This window comes from Nuphar pumila, chromosome 7 (assembly GCF_984573655.1).
Source record: "Nuphar pumila chromosome 7, dmNupPumi1.hap1.1, whole genome shotgun sequence".
In the NCBI taxonomy this organism is placed as follows: domain Eukaryota; kingdom Viridiplantae; phylum Streptophyta; class Magnoliopsida; order Nymphaeales; family Nymphaeaceae; genus Nuphar; species Nuphar pumila.
This window is the reverse complement of record NC_143255.1, coordinates 110,972,157-110,990,822: the sequence shown is the minus strand read 5'-3', so window position 1 is coordinate 110,990,822 and position 18,666 is coordinate 110,972,157. Positions and strand designations below refer to the sequence as shown.

Here is an 18,666-nt window from a genome sequence, read left to right as displayed (position 1 = left end):
CAGATCGGATATCCGATCCGAGTCCGATATAGATCCAAGTCTGATAAATTTCTTTGGGTATGGATCCTTAAAGTAAAATCCGAATGTGGATTCGGATCTGTTCAATCGGATCAATTTTGGATTTGGGTAGGATTCAGATCAGCTTTTAAAGTCGGATCTGGGGTTGACCCAAATCAAAATCAGTCACGAATGCATTTTTTATGTGTAAATAGCTTGTTTTCTTCTACTTTTTTTTGGATCCAATATTACCACATGTATTTTGAATCCGGATTCAATCTAACCTTTTTGGATCTGATTAAGATCCGGATTCAGATTGGGATCTGGTCCGAATCTGAAGGTTTGCACACCTAATGATGACCCACATGAATGGACAATTGTAACTGAAAATTTTGATGGATGCATGTGCATTCTACAAAGGATAATTATATGCGCCAGCTAGGTCCACGTGCTAACAATGTCAATCACTTTCATTTAATGAAAGAGATTATTGGTGTTTTCTTGTTAAAAGGGCTTTTGTTTCTATAAATAATGATAATGAAGCAATCATTTTCATTTTATGTTTTAACAAAATGTTTGGTGTTAGTCGGCTAAAAGGGCTGCCTTTTTTTTTTGGGTGCCGGGAGAAGTGGTGGGTTTGAGTTTGGAAGGTACAAACCGTAGTTACTGGAAGCTTCTTGTTACATGGGGAAACTCGATTCCCCAAGAGCTCGCTTCAGAAGCAAGAAACCCTTTGCTTCTCCAAAAAGAGAGGAAGCTTTGAGAAATCCACTTTCAAAATATGGAAAACTCAATTCTCTCTAGTGGAAACTTTTCCTTTTGTTTTCTCAAATCGATTCTCTTTGGCTTCTCTAAATTTCCCCTCACTTTCTACATTTTTCATATTAGAAAAAATTATATATTTTTTATAACAAGCATTCATGTTGGTTTTATGTAGTTTGATACTCTGTCTGTTCGTCATTTCTTATTTGCTTAAGCTTGAGCCTCATATTTGCTCACTTTAGGTTTCTTTTTATTTTGCATGCACTTGCATAATAGCTTCATAACAATTTCCTGCTTCATACTAGTTTTTAGTGTTCGCTTTCCCCCTTCCACTTGATGCATCGCTTCTCATATCCATTTTGTTTCCTGACAACTACGGTACAAACAAATCCATATCCATAGGGCTTGATCCACAAAACAATCAAGAAAATGTTATGAATCAAGCTGTTTCCAATGGAGGTTACAGTCCACTAGAGCGTAGCCAATATTTTCCCCCATTTACAACACATCTTTTGAATACAAAATTGAAAACAAAAGAAAGGAAAAACTCTATCCTTCAGAGAAATCAACAAAAAAGAGATTCATATGAGAGAAATGTTTAGAACAACATATATAAATAAATATATATATATATATAATTACTTTTCGAAAAAACTCAATTATAGCAAAAAAGAGATTCATATGAGAAATGTTTTATTGGATTTCAGGTTCGGATCGCATTGGGTATTGAATTTGAATAATAGTTACTATTGACATGCGGATATAAGAACACGAGAAGTGAGTTCGAGCCGCAAGTTTGAAACCTTTTTTTTTTGGAAAATAGGAGACAAGGGCACAAAGCTTAAAAAATCAATAAAAACTATTTGTTAATATTTTAATATTAAAGTTTTGGCCGTCCGTGTCAGTGTCTACATCAGTGTGGCTAATAAATGCCAGCTGATAAATATTGAATTGATAAATGAAGCTTACAACTATGTCCTTTATGCACAACGATTTTTTTTTTCAAGGCAAACTGGGGTTAGGCAGACCCCTACCAGTTATACAATTATACCATTGGGTTTTGAACCTGAAACTACCCAGCACAAGGTGACGTGCACTAGCTGCTCCTACCAGACAAGCGGAGCACCCATTGGTATATACACAACAGTTGAAAGGAAAAGAAAATGCAAACATTTCCTCTAATACAAAATAGGAAGCACCAAGTGGGTGAATTCTTCGCTCTTCACACCAAATGCTACCATCCCTCCGGAGGCAAGTGATATAGGTGTATGAAACAAACAATACTTACACAGGACCAATAAAAGAATCGCCTCTACATACAAGTTACACTAAAATAAGCACTTTTCACCTTGAACGGTTGCCCTGAAAAGGAAACAAGTGGGTGATTAATGCAAAATCCAACAGAAACTGTCAGAAAGCAAAATGCTGAACTATTCATTACCAAATATAAGATTAGAGTTAATGCCAGACGCAACCGTTATTAACAGGCACATGACAAAGTTATTGCATACAACACAGTGAAACGGTAATTAATGCAGACTGCAGTGGATGAAGACATAAAGAAAATAAGGAAATTCTTTTTTTTATTAAAATCAGAGGCAAGTAGGAAACGATGTGGGCTGTCCAACTAGCCCATATACAATTCCCACCCGAAAGATTCAGGAATAGGGAACTATCGTATACGAAGAGCTCACATGCTTCTAGTCCATGCACTAAAGAATTTATTAGCCATAGGCTCACAGGGATACGCCAACTTGCCCCTTGTGTCGTGTCCATTTGTATGCCATTAGAAAATGGAAACATATACAAAAATGGCACATCCCATGTCCTTATGACAGGTTATACATCTATTTCATTACAGGTGCACCAACACAATGCAGTACAGGAACTCTAGCACATTCTGGGTGTGTTTGATTGCGATGACAAATAGTCCCACTGTACTATTTATCCCAATTTTGTATCTGCCCACCTTACAAGAAAACACAGAAAAGTTAGTCTGTTTGTTTATTTGTAAGAGTGGGACTATTTATTTATGACTTTTTCCACCAAGACAAATAGTCAATGACTATTTGTTGGAGCAATCAAACGTGTCCTATAGAAAACCTTAGAAGCATGTGTGAGGTACAACACTGAAACGCAATGTAATACATGTTGGCAGGTTATAATGGCTGTGATCATAGTAATAAATCATCATCACCAATGGGATCTTGAGCACAATTATCAACAAGATGTTGAATACATACCTCTTCACTGAAGGCACGGTAAATGAAATGGCTAGGAAGTGAAAGCGATGATCCTATCATCAATCTTTGTTCGGCAAAGAGGACATTCTAAACAGGCAAGAGAACAAGGCTTACACACTGCAGAAAATTAAGCAAATACTTGAAACATCAGGACACCTGTTCATCTCAAAAAACAAATGCCAATCCAAAACAAAGAATATCATCGCTCACAACAAAAATGACGACAAGGCAAAAGGATTGCTGCCGTTGGGGCTTCAAAACAAACTTTACAAATATGAGAGTTTGCATCTCTATTCTCAATCACTTCATCTTTTTCCTTCACCTTTTCTTGCATCCGTGCCTGACACAGTTTGTGGTCATATATTAAAAATCCATGGTGAATAACATAAAACAATAGAAAAGCCACAGAAGGAACTGACAAGAACTTGGCAGATGCTAAAGCGACAACAATTTACAAAAGATCATGTATTAGGAACAAAAGTTGTATTCACAAAGAAATAGACTGGTAACGACATCTTGCACACAACAGCAATGGGAAATTGAAATAATTAATTTAAAGAATATAGCCAGAAACAATTCTCTTAGCCACAGATTAAGCAAAAGTTTGCTGCAGACCTAACTACAAACAAGGGCTGTCAATGGGTCGGTTCTTACCTGAATAAACTCAATACAATATTAAGACATGCACCAACTAGAGTGTAGGCCATGCCACAGTAATGCCATTTAGAGTATGTCATGGGTGACACAAGTCGAACACACTATGACATGCTGACACGACTATGAGATGTATGCACATTATTATAATATTTTAAAATTTTAAATAATATTTCAATAAAAATGCATTTTTACATATTAGAATGTTAAAAATAGCTTTTTATTGATTCAAAAATTTAAAAATTTATGTGCCCATATCCTATTTTCAAAAAAAATTAGTTGTGTATTGAACTATACCTATATCTCTGTCACATAGTGTAGGGCTGGACAAGAACTGAGCCAAGCCCGAGCTTGGGCTGTTCAGGCTCAAGCAAGCTTCACAAAGATTGAGCTTGGCTCAGCTAGACCTGAGCCAAGCTTAAATATTATTATTATTATTATTATTATTATTATTATTATTATTATTTTCATGTTAACATGTTAAAAGAGAGGGATGGGGCTCGAACCTTTGAACTTCCACTTGAACAACTCACAAGGAAACCGCTAACCAAACACATTTGTTGTGATAACATGCAATAATAATGTATATATACTTAACAGGATTAATCGAAACATAACAAACTTAAATCGGTGCTTGAGCTCAGCTTGTTTTTATAGACAGCCCAACAGTTAAGCACATAATACGCTACAAATTTCCTGGCATGTAACTAGGCAAATGACATATATAATAGGTTAACAATACTTGCAGGACAAGAAAGGGATACCTTCAAGCGAGCAACATGAGCTTCTAATTCAGCACCTCTATTTCTTTCATCTGCAAGTGGTTTGGTCAATTCATCTGATCGTTGACTCTCTTTTAGCACGTGATCTTTAGTCTCACCGTCATGTGTTTTTAGATCAAACTCGATGCCAGTTCCCTGATTGGTTCTTCGACCATTAATTTCTGAGGCAACGGTAACATCTTTTTTAAGTTTAGCAACAAGTACCCACATATTACCAAGTTCATTTTCCAACTCTGCTTCTTTTTTTTTAGCCTCGTCATATTTTTTCCTGTATTCTTCTTCCGTAAGCTCTTTTTCAGCCAAAGCTGCCTCAAGGACAGCTTCTCTTTGTTTTCTTGCATGCAGTTCATTCTTCATATCATCAAGGCCAAGGTTCCAGTAATCAACGTCATCAAAGACAGAATTTTGGCTATCGTTTCCCGTGGAACTCAACCGCCCTCTTCTCCCATGTTTATTTCCATCAACCTTGCTCTCAGAATATTTCCGGAAGCCACCTTTACAAGTTTGAAGGTTGGATCCCCTAGAATACGCCATTTCTTGGGCAGCGAGCAGTTCTTTTGCTTGTCTTGCATTCAGCAAGGAAAGCTTGGTGACTTCATCTGCAAGATTTTTTAACTCAACAGCAGCAGAAGAAGCTAGTTCTTTTGCATATGATGCTTCTTCTGACAGTTTCTGATTCTGAGCATGCAAAGCATTGGCATTCTCAATTAGTTGCAAGTTTTCTTGCTTCAGCTTATTGAGCTCAGTTTCCTACATAAAACAAAAAACAAAAAGTTAGCAACTTCATGTTTAAGAAGCAAATTGACTACAATGATATCATCACACAAACATTCCATGTAGTCAACATGGTACAAGAGTTAATAAAAGTCTTGCCCAAAGCAAAGCAACAAATGCAACAGCCTAAATTTCAGACGTATCAGAAAGGGAAAAAAAATCATCTTTGTGCTTCTTCAACATAAAGACACTATAATGTAAATGGGAAAAAAAAAGGAATAAACAATCAAGCAGACATACACAGCACCAGCAGGCCCCTATCCCATTTGCTGATGAACATTTTGAATTTTTACAAATTTGAGCACGAGGTAATCTGTAGGTACCACACATCCTTGGGACAGATTTTCAGATATAACACACCAACAAGCTGTAGGTACACCATTATCCCATTTGATTGTGCCGTATTCTTGATTCTAGTAAATCAAAGTACACGCATTCAAGCTTGCACAGAAATCAATGTGATTCCTTGTTAAATGCTTTATGTAAGAGGAAAAACACAGCAGTATGTATTCTTAATTTAATGTATTTTCTGCAGCCTGCAGATAGCCTGGAAAGTTTCTCATGCATTTATCTCAAAAAATCTGAAGCATGAAGCTTCTTTAGGAAAACATCCCTATGGATGCTTGTCAACCAAACAAATCCAGGGCAATAACAACATCAACAGCAGGGATGGCATCAGAAAAATGTTGGCACTTAAGCGAAAGATAAGGAATTATTCAGTCTTAGAAAATGAAGCTGCAGAATCCAAAACTGCCATCTTCCAAAAGTAAACAGTACAACCTGGGACAAATGTATCAAAATATATGTCCTGTCCGCCTATAGATTACATACAATGCAAACAAAAATTACATAATGAGATTCACAATAATCTTTTTATTCGAAGGGCAGCCTAGAAAGGGCTTTCAACAGAATCAAACTTCCTATCCAGCCATCCTGACTTCAATATCATCACAAGTCAGAAGAAATTAGAAACAACAATGGTATGTTTGATTGAGTCCCATGATTTGGGCTCTCATGCAAATGAGAGAATGAATCTCATTGGCATTGGCTAAACAAACATCAGAATGAGTGGTGAGAAATGGACTCTCATTTGCCTTTACAAATGAGAATTGCTTTCTCATTTAAATGAGAATAAGAATCACAAGGAGCCTCATGTGATTCTGATTTCAAGACTCCAAATCAAATTTGATTTGGAATCACATGTGGCCCAGCAAACCAAACTTACCCTAAGAATGAATGCAGATCCATTTCCTGCATAAACACATGCACCAATTCTTGATGCACTATCACTAACCAAACAAACACTAAAAAAAATAAAACAATCACGATTTCAAGGGTGCCTAACATGACTTAATAGGACAAAGAAGGCATCTTGCATAATGCAACCAGTTAAGATACTATATTATTTAGTCACACATTAATTTAACCTAACAAAATATGCAATGCTGGTAGAGAATAAACAGCACTAAATCAAGCCAAAAAAAAAAAGTGAATCTCAGGTTACATATGGCCTTATCTACAAAGGGCTAGTGATGACATGAGTATCACAAAAAATGAGATCATCAGTTTGTCAGTTTACAAAGGGAAACAGCTGAAGGTCTGCAGCATTTTTTTATTTTTTCCAGAGAAGATGTCCATTATAACTATGAGCAACCCAAGACATTGCAATACATCCAAAAACTAAAACAAATAATACATCAATTACAAGAAACCATGCAGCCACAACCAAAACCTAAATGCGTAGACTCATGCAATTACCTGAAACTGAAGTTGCTTTTTCAGGTCATCCGCAAAAGGCACTGAGACACACTGTTCAGTGGATAATGAAGCTTTACTCTCCAATGCTGCATCCAGCTCCCGCTGCAGAAGAGCAATTTTCTCATGTAGTTCGTTGTTTTCCGAAGACTGGCACAGAAGGAAACGATTGTCAAAAACTTAGGAAAAAAACACTACGGATAAAAGATATCATGTCATGTAAGAAAAAGTGATATTATTTGCTTTCAGTCAACCACAGGACAATCATCCAAACAATACAAAGATGTGGAGCATCAAAATTTACATTATCCACAAATTTTCAAAGCCTACCTTCTGAAGAAGTTGCTCCTGAAGGACACGATTGTCAGCTGATTTAATCTGCACAAAGTTGTATGATTAACTATGATGGCATCCTAAAATTTTACAACATTATGCAATCAGAGGGGCATGTGCTGAAAAATGCTCCAAGAAGAACAGTAACCATTAACTAAACCAGATTATTTCATAGCCATGATCACACTTAGTGACCCACACAAGAAATCAACAGAATCAAGAAGCTACCTCCAACTCGAAGGCCTTCTCATTGCATTGAGTCATCAATCTGGTAAGAGTCTACTCCATATGGAGCCAAAAGTTAGCTTGTGATACACAAAAAAAATAGATAACATTTTCAAAAAAGCAATAAATGTAAGCCAACCATGTAGATGCTCAAACAGATTATCATTTTAGGAATTAAAATACCTGTTGCATGTCGACCATTGATGCATTTGCCATCGAAGCCTCACCAGTTTCAATAATACGCTGCTCAAGAATTCTCATTTGCCGTCTTTTATCCTGGATTTCACCTTCCATTTTTTGTATTTGTGACTGCCAAGAAGCCAACAGTATTAAAAAAAACTGGGATAGAAGAATATAAGTAAACATATTTAATCAATTGTCATGAGAGTAATATTCTTGTTGACAAGTTAACCAACTATTAAAGAAACTGGATCAAGTCGCCAGTGTCATCATGTGTAGTGGATACAACATAAAATCAAAATATTTTCTTCAATAAAAGTGGGCTGAAAAAGCAGCAATGATTTAATGATATTGAAATTTTAAAAAGAAAAAGGGAGAAAAAGGTAAAAGAATAGAAAATTGATGGTAAAAAGATGTCGTTTTTCATATGCATTTTCTAAGCATGACAACCAATGGAAGAAATGGCCACAAAACTGAGCAAAAATTTGTGCTGGCACATGATGTAAAACAACAAAAGTTATACACTCAAGCAGCACAGAGTACAGCACCTTAGATAGCACAGAAAGGAAATAACGCTAAAACAGAAAAGAATAACACCTACCTGAATTTGAGTATCATGTGGATCATTGACAGACTGCTCCAACAAACGCTTCAGGGTACTGGTGCTAAATGCAACCTCCCCAGCAAGCATCTTCACTTGTTCAACAAGCAAATCCATCTGATCCACTGTTGACATGGTCTGCAGAATAAACTGTTAAATTGTACACATATATACATAAAACTATATATATATAATACATTGGACCAAGTCAACCATAGTTGACTTGATCCAACGGCTAGATTTTTAGCTGTTGGACTAGGTCCAACGGCTAGAAATCTAGCCATTGGAGAGGTCCTTTCTCTCCTTTCTTTTAGCTCTCTTTCTCTCTCTCTCTCTTTCTCTCGTGTATATAAATAAGGGTTCTTCCCATTGTAAAAGTATGCTTCTTGCACACTTGTGATATTAAATAAAATATTGTTTTTTTATATTGTGCCTTCTTGTGTGTATTCCCTTTTGTGGGATTTGTAAGAGTGTTCCTTAATGAACACTTGTGTACTTATTCACTTCATTGGTGGACTTATTGTTCGTGATTGAAGGTTCTTTGACTGTTTATTGGTTCTTTTTGTGATTCTCATTAAAGTGCTGGTGTGAGCCATTGGTGGAGTGTTCGTGAGACCGTGATTGTGCAAGTGCTCGTGGATTGTGATCGTGCATCTTTGAAGTTTTCAAGTGCTAGCATGACACATTGGTGGAGTGCTTGTATTCTCCAATTTTACTTCCTCTTTCCTTCTCTCACTTCTATCTCTCTCTCTTCACCTCTCTATTTTTGTAAAATGGATGACAAGCCCGTGAAACTCAATGATTTCAACTATGTAACATGGGCTTCTATTATGAAGCACTTTATTTGGGAAAAAGGGTTATAGAGACTAATAAATGGATCTGATCCGGAACTTAAGTTAGTTCTCACCAACGTAGAAGATGAGAAAGAGGCACCACTAACAGAAAATGAAAAGACCAAAGTTATAACCACTTATGAGAAGAAGTGGAAGAAATGGAGGATGTGACATGTCAATATCATGTCTTGGCTTATTAGTGGTGTGGATGTTAAAAAGTCTTCTAGCCTTTCGAAATTTGAACATGCTAACAAGGCTTCAGATTATCTTAATAGAATGCTATTTTCTTAAGGATATTGCACATGTGTGCAATATGCAAGATAGTGTTCGTACTATGACCCAAGGGAATAAAAGTATTAGATAATACTATAATGATCTATCCGAACTTTGAGAAGAATTAGCTCTTCTAGATACAAAATGGCATTATCCCGAAGATATAGAACTCCACCAAAAACAAATAGATGCGGAGCATTTTTATCAATTTGTCAATGGCTTAAGAGCGGAATTTAAATCTACAAAATCAATATTTTGCCATAGAGGAAAAGTTTTCTCTATTGAAGATACTATAGAAGAGTTGAGTATGGAGGAAAATAGATTGAAAAATCATGTAACTAAAAGTGAGATGACTCGGTCTTGGCCATCTCTAGACCGAAAAATTACATAAGTGCATATAAACCACCTCATTATAGAAGACGTGGCGATGACTATGATAAAAAAACTATTTGTCATCATTGCCAATAATCGTGACACATTAGACCCCAATGTCCTAAACTAAGAGGGGCATATGAGAAGAAGATTGCTTTTGTCGGCTCTCCACAAGAGTTAAGTGATATTTCTGCATCTCAAGATTCATCCATTGGAAGCATATCTCTTACCCATATTGGTCGGGCCAATAGCAACACTTTATTGTATCGTATCATAAATTTTTAATAAAAAATGTAAAAATCCAAAAAAATAAAAAAAAAAACAGAAAAATTAGTAAAAATTCTAAAAAAAATCATATCACATGAAATAATGATGAATTGCACAAAATACAACCAAAAAATCACAAATGAAGCATTTATGTCTCCATAAGCTGCATAAGACATCATCAAACATCAACTATCTCACAAGAACAATGCAAAATATTAAATATCTTGCAATTAAGAAAATGTCACAAGACTCATATATTCATACTACATAAACAAAAATATTATGGCAATAGTTCCACTCGATTTTCAATTGGTTTTCACTCATTACTTGAGTACTCCATGTCATGATGTATCATCTGATGTCATCTTTGTTGGAAGAGTGTGGAGCCTAATTTCTATCTTTATATAAATATTTAATTTTTGGCAAATTTTTTTTAAAGAGTAGCTTTGTAATTTTATTCATAATAAAGATTTTTTACCTTAACCCATTTTCTTGAGTGAAAAAATGGTGGAAATGCATTTTTTTACCTTAACCCACTTTTTTGGGTGAAAAAACAGTTGAAATGCACTTCTAATGGCCTTTAGACAAATGGAGAAGTTGGCCCTCAAAAGATATTTAAAATCCAAAATGAAATTTTCATCTTTTTTAAAGTGTGTTGAAGTTGTATCGTACGATAGAGCACGATACAGGGATGTATCGTACGATACATCCGATCCGAGTATGATACACATTTGTATCGCAATATGAGTATGTATCGTATCGTAAACTTCAAAAGTAACGATACGTATCATACCATATCAAATGATACAACACGATACGAACAACCTTGGCTCAATTAGTGAATGTTCGTCAACCACTTCTCAAGGGAGCATCTTCTTCAACTGGAGTTGTTGTTTCATCTTATTACAACCCCGGTAAATTTCCTTAGCTTCTTGATTCCGATGCATCTTTTCACACGACCCAAACAATGATATTTTATCTGAATATCATAACTCAAGTGCGTCAAATGTTTTTACGGATGATGGTACATCTCTTAAAATTGAAAGAATATGGAATTTTGAAAAAGAACTTTCAAACTCAAAAAGTTTTTTTATTCCAAAGGTTCGTCACATTCCTAAATTAAACTTAAAGCTTTTATCTGTCTCTCAAATATCCTATTATGGTTGTAATATTTCCTTTTCTACGAATGAATGTTTGGTGCAGGATCGCCAGTCAGGGCAAAACCATAGAAAATGAGATCTCTACTATATGGATTTTTTAGAGATACCCAAAGATATTTTGTGTTGTAATGTCTAAAAACTATATTTAAATATATGGCATAGAAGATTAGGACATCCAAATGTATCTAAAATCCAATATTTTTCAAATTTGAAAAAAAAATGTAATCTTAATGCTTTCTCTTGCGAAGACTGTGTGTTTGAAAAAATGAAAAGATTACCATTTAATGATAGAACTTTTGCTTCAGCTAGACCACTTGAGCTTCTACATTCAGATCTTTGGAATCCAGTGCATGTTTTTATCCAAAGGTGGATATGCAAATTCTGTTATATTTATGAATGATTTTACTAGACATACCTGGATATACTTTCTTAAGCATAAATATGAAGTCATTATCCATTTTCAAAACTTTCATAAATTGGTTAAAAATAGGTTTGAAAATGAAATCTCTATAATTCTGACTGATTTAAGGAGAGAATTTGTTTCAAATGAATTTAAAATTTATCTTAATCTACATGGTATCACACATCAAAGATCTTGCCCTCACACACCACAACAAAATGGCTTAGCTAAAACAAAACATAGGTACATCATTGAAACTTCAAGGACCTTACTTATTGGGCAGAAGTTGTCTTAACCTCTGTTTATCTTATAAAAAGAATGACATCCTCTTCTTTACAAAATATTTCACCTATTGAAAAACTTGTTAAACTCTCTTAAGACTATACCAGATTAAGAGTCTTTGGTTGCAAATGTTTTGTATTAACCAACAAAAATGACAAATTTTCTCCTAGAGTTATTCCTTGTGCCATTTTTTGTTATGCTGATAACCAAAAAAGATATTGGTGTTATGATCCTAACAATGAAAAATTGTATATTTCTAGAAATGTAACTTTTTTGGAAAAAGAAACTGAGTACTCGTTCTTATTTGATCTTAGTTTCAACCAAGATGTTGATAATTGTGAATATGATTTTGAAAATGTTATTGAATCAAGAGATAATGAGTCTCTTGATGAAGAATCTCATGATGTAAAAAATATTCTAGACGAGGACATCAAAAACCACCATGTTCACTTGAAATTTTTTCCAACTTAAGTGAAGAAGAACTGCAAACTAGGAAATCATCTAGAGTTTCACAACCTCCTTCAAAAGTTGTATTCTATGACTCTTTTTCTTCCAAGTATCAAGCATGCATAGCCCTAATACATTCATATATAGAACTCTCATCTTATGCACAAGCCAAAGATCACTCCGAATGGGTTAATGCCATGAGGGTAGAATTAGATGCATTAGAAAAGACTCATACTTAGTCAATTCAAGATCTTCCACAGGAAAAGAAATTCAAAGGTTGGAGATGGGTATATAAGATAAAAACCAAGAGCGATGGGACCCTTGAGAGAGACAAAATTTGGCTAGTTGCCAAAGGATATATGCAAGAATATGACATAAATTATGAAGAAACCTTTGCACTTGTTGCCTGCATTAATACAGTTAGAACCCTCGTTCCAGTTGCTTCAATTAAAAATTGATCTATATATTAAATTGATATTAAAAATGCCTTTTTAAATCGCAATCTTATAGATGTATACATGGAAGCACCCCCAAAGTATGAGAATACCTTAGGGGAAGGCTCTTCGTCTACAAAAGGCATTGTAAGGCTTAAAACAAGCTTTCAAAGCTTGGTATGATAAATTTAGCAATGTTATACTTGATATTGGCTTTAGATTTGTTTGACTGACATGACTTTGTTTCTTAAGAATTCTGATGCAGGTATTGTTATCTTATTTCTCTATGTTGATGATATGATAATCGTTGGAGAAGATAAACAGGGAGTTCAAAATATCAAAAATATTCTTAAAACTAGTTTTGAAATGATTGATTTGGGTTTCTTATTATACTTTCTAGGAATAGATGATGCTTGTTCCGCTAGAGGGTATTTATTATCTTAGTCTAAGTTTGCTTTTGATATTGTTCTCAGGTTTGGTATATCATATGACAGAAAAGTTGACACTCCTAAAGTAAGAAATGTCAAAATGAAAATTGATGATGAAGGAGCCTCAGGATGATCCAAGTCATTATCGACAGCTTATTGGAGCACTTTCTAACTTAACAATTACTAGTCTTGATATGGCACACGTTGTACACACAGCTAGTCAGTTTCAACACTTTCACATCTGTTCACATGGGAGTGGTCTTGCGTATGATTAGATATCTAAAAAATTCAATTTTTAGAGGCTTGTTTGTGGCTTCTTCGTCTGCACTAGACTTAGATGCAGATTGGGGAGGTGACCTTAATAACAGACACTTAACCAGACGTTTTTGTATTTTTTTACGTAAATTGTTAATCTCGTGGAGGTGCAAAAATTAACAGAAGCTCTCCCTCTCCTCTCCTCAACTGAAGCCGAGTATCGAGCCATGGCTACAACTACAACAAAAGTGGTGTGGCTAAGAAGATTGTTGGTTGATATGGGAATTAAGATTCTAGCAGCGTCAACGATGTGCTACGACAATAAGAGTTATATCTACATTGCCAGCAACAACACTTTTCATGAAAAAACAAAGTGGATCGAGATGGACTGTCTCTATGTTTGAGGGGAATATCTTCAACGAATCATTGATCTTCCCTATGTCACATCCGAGTACCCGCGGGCAAACTTGTTTACCAAACCTCTCTCTGCTCCTAGGTTTTATTTCCTATTAGGCAAACTTTCAGTCATCATACCATAAGTTTGAGGGAGAGTGTTAAATTGTACATATATATACATAAAACTATATATATTTTTATATTTATATATAATATAGTATACGTATATATATATACATATATATATGTATTTATATATACATAGCATATATATATATATATATATATATATATATATATATCATTGTAATATATTGGACCAAGTCAAGTTGACTTGGTCCAACCGCTAGAAGTCTAGCCGTTGAAGCGGTCCTCTCTCCCCTTTCTTTGCCCTCTCTCTCTCTCTCTTTCTTTTAGCTCTCTTTCTCTACCTCTTGTGTAAAAAAATAGGGCTTCTCCCCTTTGTAAAAGTATGCTTCTTGAACACTTGTGATATTGAATAAAATATTTTTTTATATTGTGCCCTCTTGTGTGTATTTCCTTTTATAGGATTTGTGAGTGTGTTCTTTAGTAAACACTTGTGTACTTATTCACTTCATTGGTGGACTTATTGTTCATGATAGAAGGTTCCTTGATTGTTTACATAAACCACCACTGGTAAGAAGATATTTCCTACTGTGCAAAATGAATGAAAAAAGGAAAAAAAGAAAACAAGAATTAACTTCACGTACAAAGTAGCTCTCTGCAAATGTACATCAAATGCTGGCAACCAAAACTGCTTTAGTTTGATACACAAGAAGCCAATTAAATTTTATAAAATTAAGCTTGCCATTATGGAGTACAAAGTACAAACATTAACTTTTGAAAGCAACAAAAATTCCCTTTTTGCACTGCCATTGCCGTTCATTCTGCATAAAACTATGAAAATGTTCTTCTCAAAGCAAACATAATGTGACAACTTTCCCAAACAATCTTTTGCTTATTCAACACTTTTTACAGGCTTTAAACTTGTGAAACTCTCCCTGAATTTCTATGCTACTGGCTATGACCTATCATGAACACCTCCAATACAATATGGAAAAAGGAACAGTGACAAGTATCCAAACTGCCACTTTGATATTAGAGTTAACTGTGTCAGTTATACTTAGGCCATATGAAGTATCTGATTTGGTCTAGCGCTCGGCTGCATTACCAGTAGATGAACACCTATCCAAAAAGTAGTGGTGCTTTTGTCTACACTGTTTGAAGATGGTCATATATTTTCTTACAATACTTGAAGATGATATTATATACCACTGTAGCGAAGCAACAGGAAAATTTTGAAAAAGTAGAGAGTGAAGCAAGGAAGAGAAAACGATTAAGATAGAAAACTTGTAAAGATTAGATACAATAAGCTAAACTTAGGCTCCATTAAAAGGATGATCTTCTGCAAACAGCTAGTGCATTTCTAATAAAATGGATTGTTTCATAGCACTACAATAAGACCTAGAATTGTGATGAGTGATATGCAAGAAGACATGTACGTTAATGAAAGGCATGGATAACAAAGAAATATGAATTATAAACATTAATATAAACTTACAACTAGCATCAGAAAAATATAATGAAAGAAATGTCCCTTGAAATGGCATAGATATGTTGAAAAGAAGAGTGACCAACCAAGACAAAAGGAAGCAATGAATAGGGCATGGAGGACCATGGCGTGACACATGATGTACCATAAGGCCTGAACGGAAGAAGAAATCAAGTTCAAAAGGTTATGCCAGTTCAGATTGTACATGGCTTCCTAATGACGATGACGAAGTTGATATAATGAAACAAGTCACTACCAAATGAAGATTTTATAAAAAAAATGAAACTTGCATAGACTAAATTGCTAATCAGACAAGATAGTAGAGATTGACCCTTGAAAGAAGTGACCCATGAAGGAGTTCATTAGCCATGCAAACGTTCAAGAAAAAAAAAAAGAGCCCCGATCAGCTGCATTTTGACAGTGCCTTTTGTGTAGAAGCATTTGTAGACAATCACAACCTTTTTCTTTTTTTGTATCTTCAACATTTTGTGAACACCAAGTGGAATAGTTTAATAGAAAAGTAACAAATTCTACAGTCAGCAGCGAAAAGAGAGTGAAGAACTTACAGATGAAGGCCTGCAACCATTGACTGACCCACTAAAAATTTCACCAGCTTGATTGGATTCAGTAATTGAACTGCCAATAGATAACTGATCATCATTCCACCTGCTTAAAGATCTTCTTTTCTTCAAATCACTAGCTGGATCTGTAAGACCCAGCGCACCAGAACTTGGCAAGTCCTTTTGGGAGATTTCACCTTCAAGAAGTAGTGGAGAACTCTCACGTAACACATCCAGCTTCTGGAAAAAAAATAAACAGATAAGGTGTATCTGATGCAAAAAACACTAATACAAGTAACAGTATAGCACAAGAGCAGTCAAAAAACTACATATATCATAAGCATGTCAAGAAGCAGAGAGTGCACTTTTAGCAAGGGGCATGTATAGTGCTCTGGAACAAGCAGATTTGCATGCCTAAATGATAATTACACAACAGACACAATGACTTGCAAGACAAAAGCCCTAATAAAAAATTTGATTAATGACGTGATCCTACTCATGGCATATTGGGTGTTTTCCTATGTTTCTGTACCAAAAGGGAAGTACCTTTTATTGTTTTTTTTATTTGACCGATCATGATCGTAAATGATACAGATCTCTTGGTCACCCAGAAATTGTTAACAGGATAAAGATATTTTATGAAAATGCAAAACAAATTCAATGATCTCCACACATGAAAAAGATCACACTTTAAGGATTCATATTGAGTATTTTCTAACACTTTCATCATTCTGTCGGTATAGGCCCTTCACCTTAATGATGCATTGCTTGTACACAAAATAGAGAACATAACAAGTATTTGTAACTTGTTCATGTTACTAATTCTAACCATTACATAATTTGGAACCCAGATAAAAGAGGAATAACGTACATCATCTTCTCCAAAAGAACGACGGCGTTGATGGCCAGATATATCATTTGAACAACCTGGAATTGAGTTCTTTGTTGAAACAAGTATAAGCTTTGTTAAACGTTGAATTCTACTCATGAGTGCAGCCTTAGCCTCCTCTTCCTCCTCCAATCGTGACTGCATCTTAACTTGACCTTCTTCCAACTGTTTCACAAGCAAGACTAGAATCAAATTTTATGACAATATAGTCCATAGCACTTGATCACAAACTTTGAATAGAAGCAAGTGAAAAGATAAGCAATACAAAGCTCAGAAGTGAAAACAATCAATGACAAGTATTTTACACAATACAAATAAGCATCTTAGAAGCACCTTTTGCTTTAAGCTCAATATCTCGTCCTGATTAACACCAACAAGGATGCCTTTTCTAAGATGATCAAGCTCCTTCTTAAGACTAGATATTTCTTTTTGGTATTTCTTAATAAGAGACTTTTCATCAATGATCTGGAAAAACAAAAAAGTCTTCCAATGTCATCATGGAACGTGACTTCACCAACCCAGAAAAAGAAGAGGAGACGAGGAAGAAGAAGGAAATAAACAAAGGCACATTGAGAATTTATTCCTAACAGGAAACCAGAGTCTTTACCCTATTTCGAGAAGCATAAATTTCAACTCTTTTTGCCCTGCTAGCAAATTTCAGAGTATTATGTGTCTCCTCCATGTTACTTGATGCAGGGGTAACTGTGCAAATGAGCTGCAAACAGCGCACATATTGATTTTCTCATAAATGTAAAATGCATCATATGCAATAATCAAAGCAGTTTATTAGCTTAAGGAAGAATCATGAATTCTGAATTTTTGTCAAAAAAAGGTGAAAAAACAACTTATTAATCAATATATAACAGAACCATCTGCAAACACAAACTCACCGATACATGACCATGGCCACTTAGAGATGACTGAAGAAGGCGAGTAAGCTTTGAATCACGATAAGGAATATGGGAAGCCTTTCCCTCACTAAGCTTTCCAATAACCTTAATAACACAAATACGACCAACCAGTCAGACTAATTGTAAATGAGGTATAGATATCAGCATACATAGAACTGCAACAAATAGATTGGCAAACAGTCACTATAGACCCACTAGTTAAGGGTGACACAGGAAACTCCATTTTTAATGAGCATAATATGAACACATACTAGTCTAGATGGAGAGCATTTAGATCACCTGTTCAAGAAAATAAAATAGACGTTGAAAAAATGCCAGGAAGCAAGAAACATAAATCAAATAAAAATGCTCACAAAAACAAAATCATAGTCCTCCAATGATAGACAGACAATCACAAATTATTAATAAAAGAAAAGGCAAAAGTATGAAAAAGCTTCCAATCTTTAGCAGTATATATTTCCAAACTGAACTATGAGGAACAAAGTGTAAAGACTAACTGAATTCAGAAATAGAGCATGATTCACTACAAGTACCACAATAAGACTTTGTAAGAATGATTGTGTAAAAATGTTTGTACCAGGGAATTAAAAATTGGACCTCAAACATGATAAGAAACAAAGAGCAATTTTAGTAAAGTAGGAAAACAAACTACAGATCATTTGGACAGCAATGTGATAAGAAGGTCATAGCCCAGAGATAAGAACTGCATACCGTTCCTAGTGTTAACAAGCTTTTGTTTATGTAGGAACCTTCCTTTCTACGCAGACCAGTTGTCTCTGTTTTTGAGCTCTCAGAACCAGCCAAATCAATCAAATTCTAAGGAAAAATGATGTATCAGTACCGGTGATATACAACTGTTTTCATTAAAATCAGAAGCGAA

At 35.0% G+C, this 18,666-nt stretch overlaps 1 protein-coding gene across 2 annotated transcripts in view; it reads right to left on the bottom strand.

Moving 5' to 3' along the window:
- Nucleotides 1-1,675: 1,675 nt before the first annotated feature.
- Nucleotides 1,676-18,666, bottom strand: part of LOC149832927 (kinesin-like protein KIN-7D, mitochondrial) — a 31,106-nt gene continuing 14,115 nt past the window's right edge. Inside the window, exons 11-25 of one of the 2 annotated variants that reach the window (XM_090014781.1) lie at nt 18,498-18,602; nt 17,766-17,870; nt 17,483-17,590; nt 17,209-17,340; nt 16,858-17,040; nt 15,993-16,226; nt 8,307-8,456; nt 7,709-7,834; nt 7,529-7,579; nt 7,298-7,345; nt 6,971-7,117; nt 4,421-5,188; nt 3,213-3,342; nt 3,003-3,119; nt 1,676-2,121 (exon numbers count right to left, since the gene is read on the bottom strand). In XM_090014781.1, the coding sequence (XP_089870907.1) occupies nt 3,034-3,119; nt 3,213-3,342; nt 4,421-5,188; nt 6,971-7,117; nt 7,298-7,345; nt 7,529-7,579; nt 7,709-7,834; nt 8,307-8,456; nt 15,993-16,226; nt 16,858-17,040; nt 17,209-17,340; nt 17,483-17,590; nt 17,766-17,870; nt 18,498-18,602 (2,373 nt within the window). In that variant the 3' untranslated portion in view covers nt 1,676-2,121; nt 3,003-3,033. The remainder of the gene's footprint in view (nt 2,122-3,002; nt 3,120-3,212; nt 3,343-4,420; nt 5,189-6,970; nt 7,118-7,297; nt 7,346-7,528; nt 7,580-7,708; nt 7,835-8,306; nt 8,457-15,992; nt 16,227-16,857; nt 17,041-17,208; nt 17,341-17,482; nt 17,591-17,765; nt 17,871-18,497; nt 18,603-18,666) is intronic. The other variant, XM_090014783.1, reaches the window with a different exon arrangement.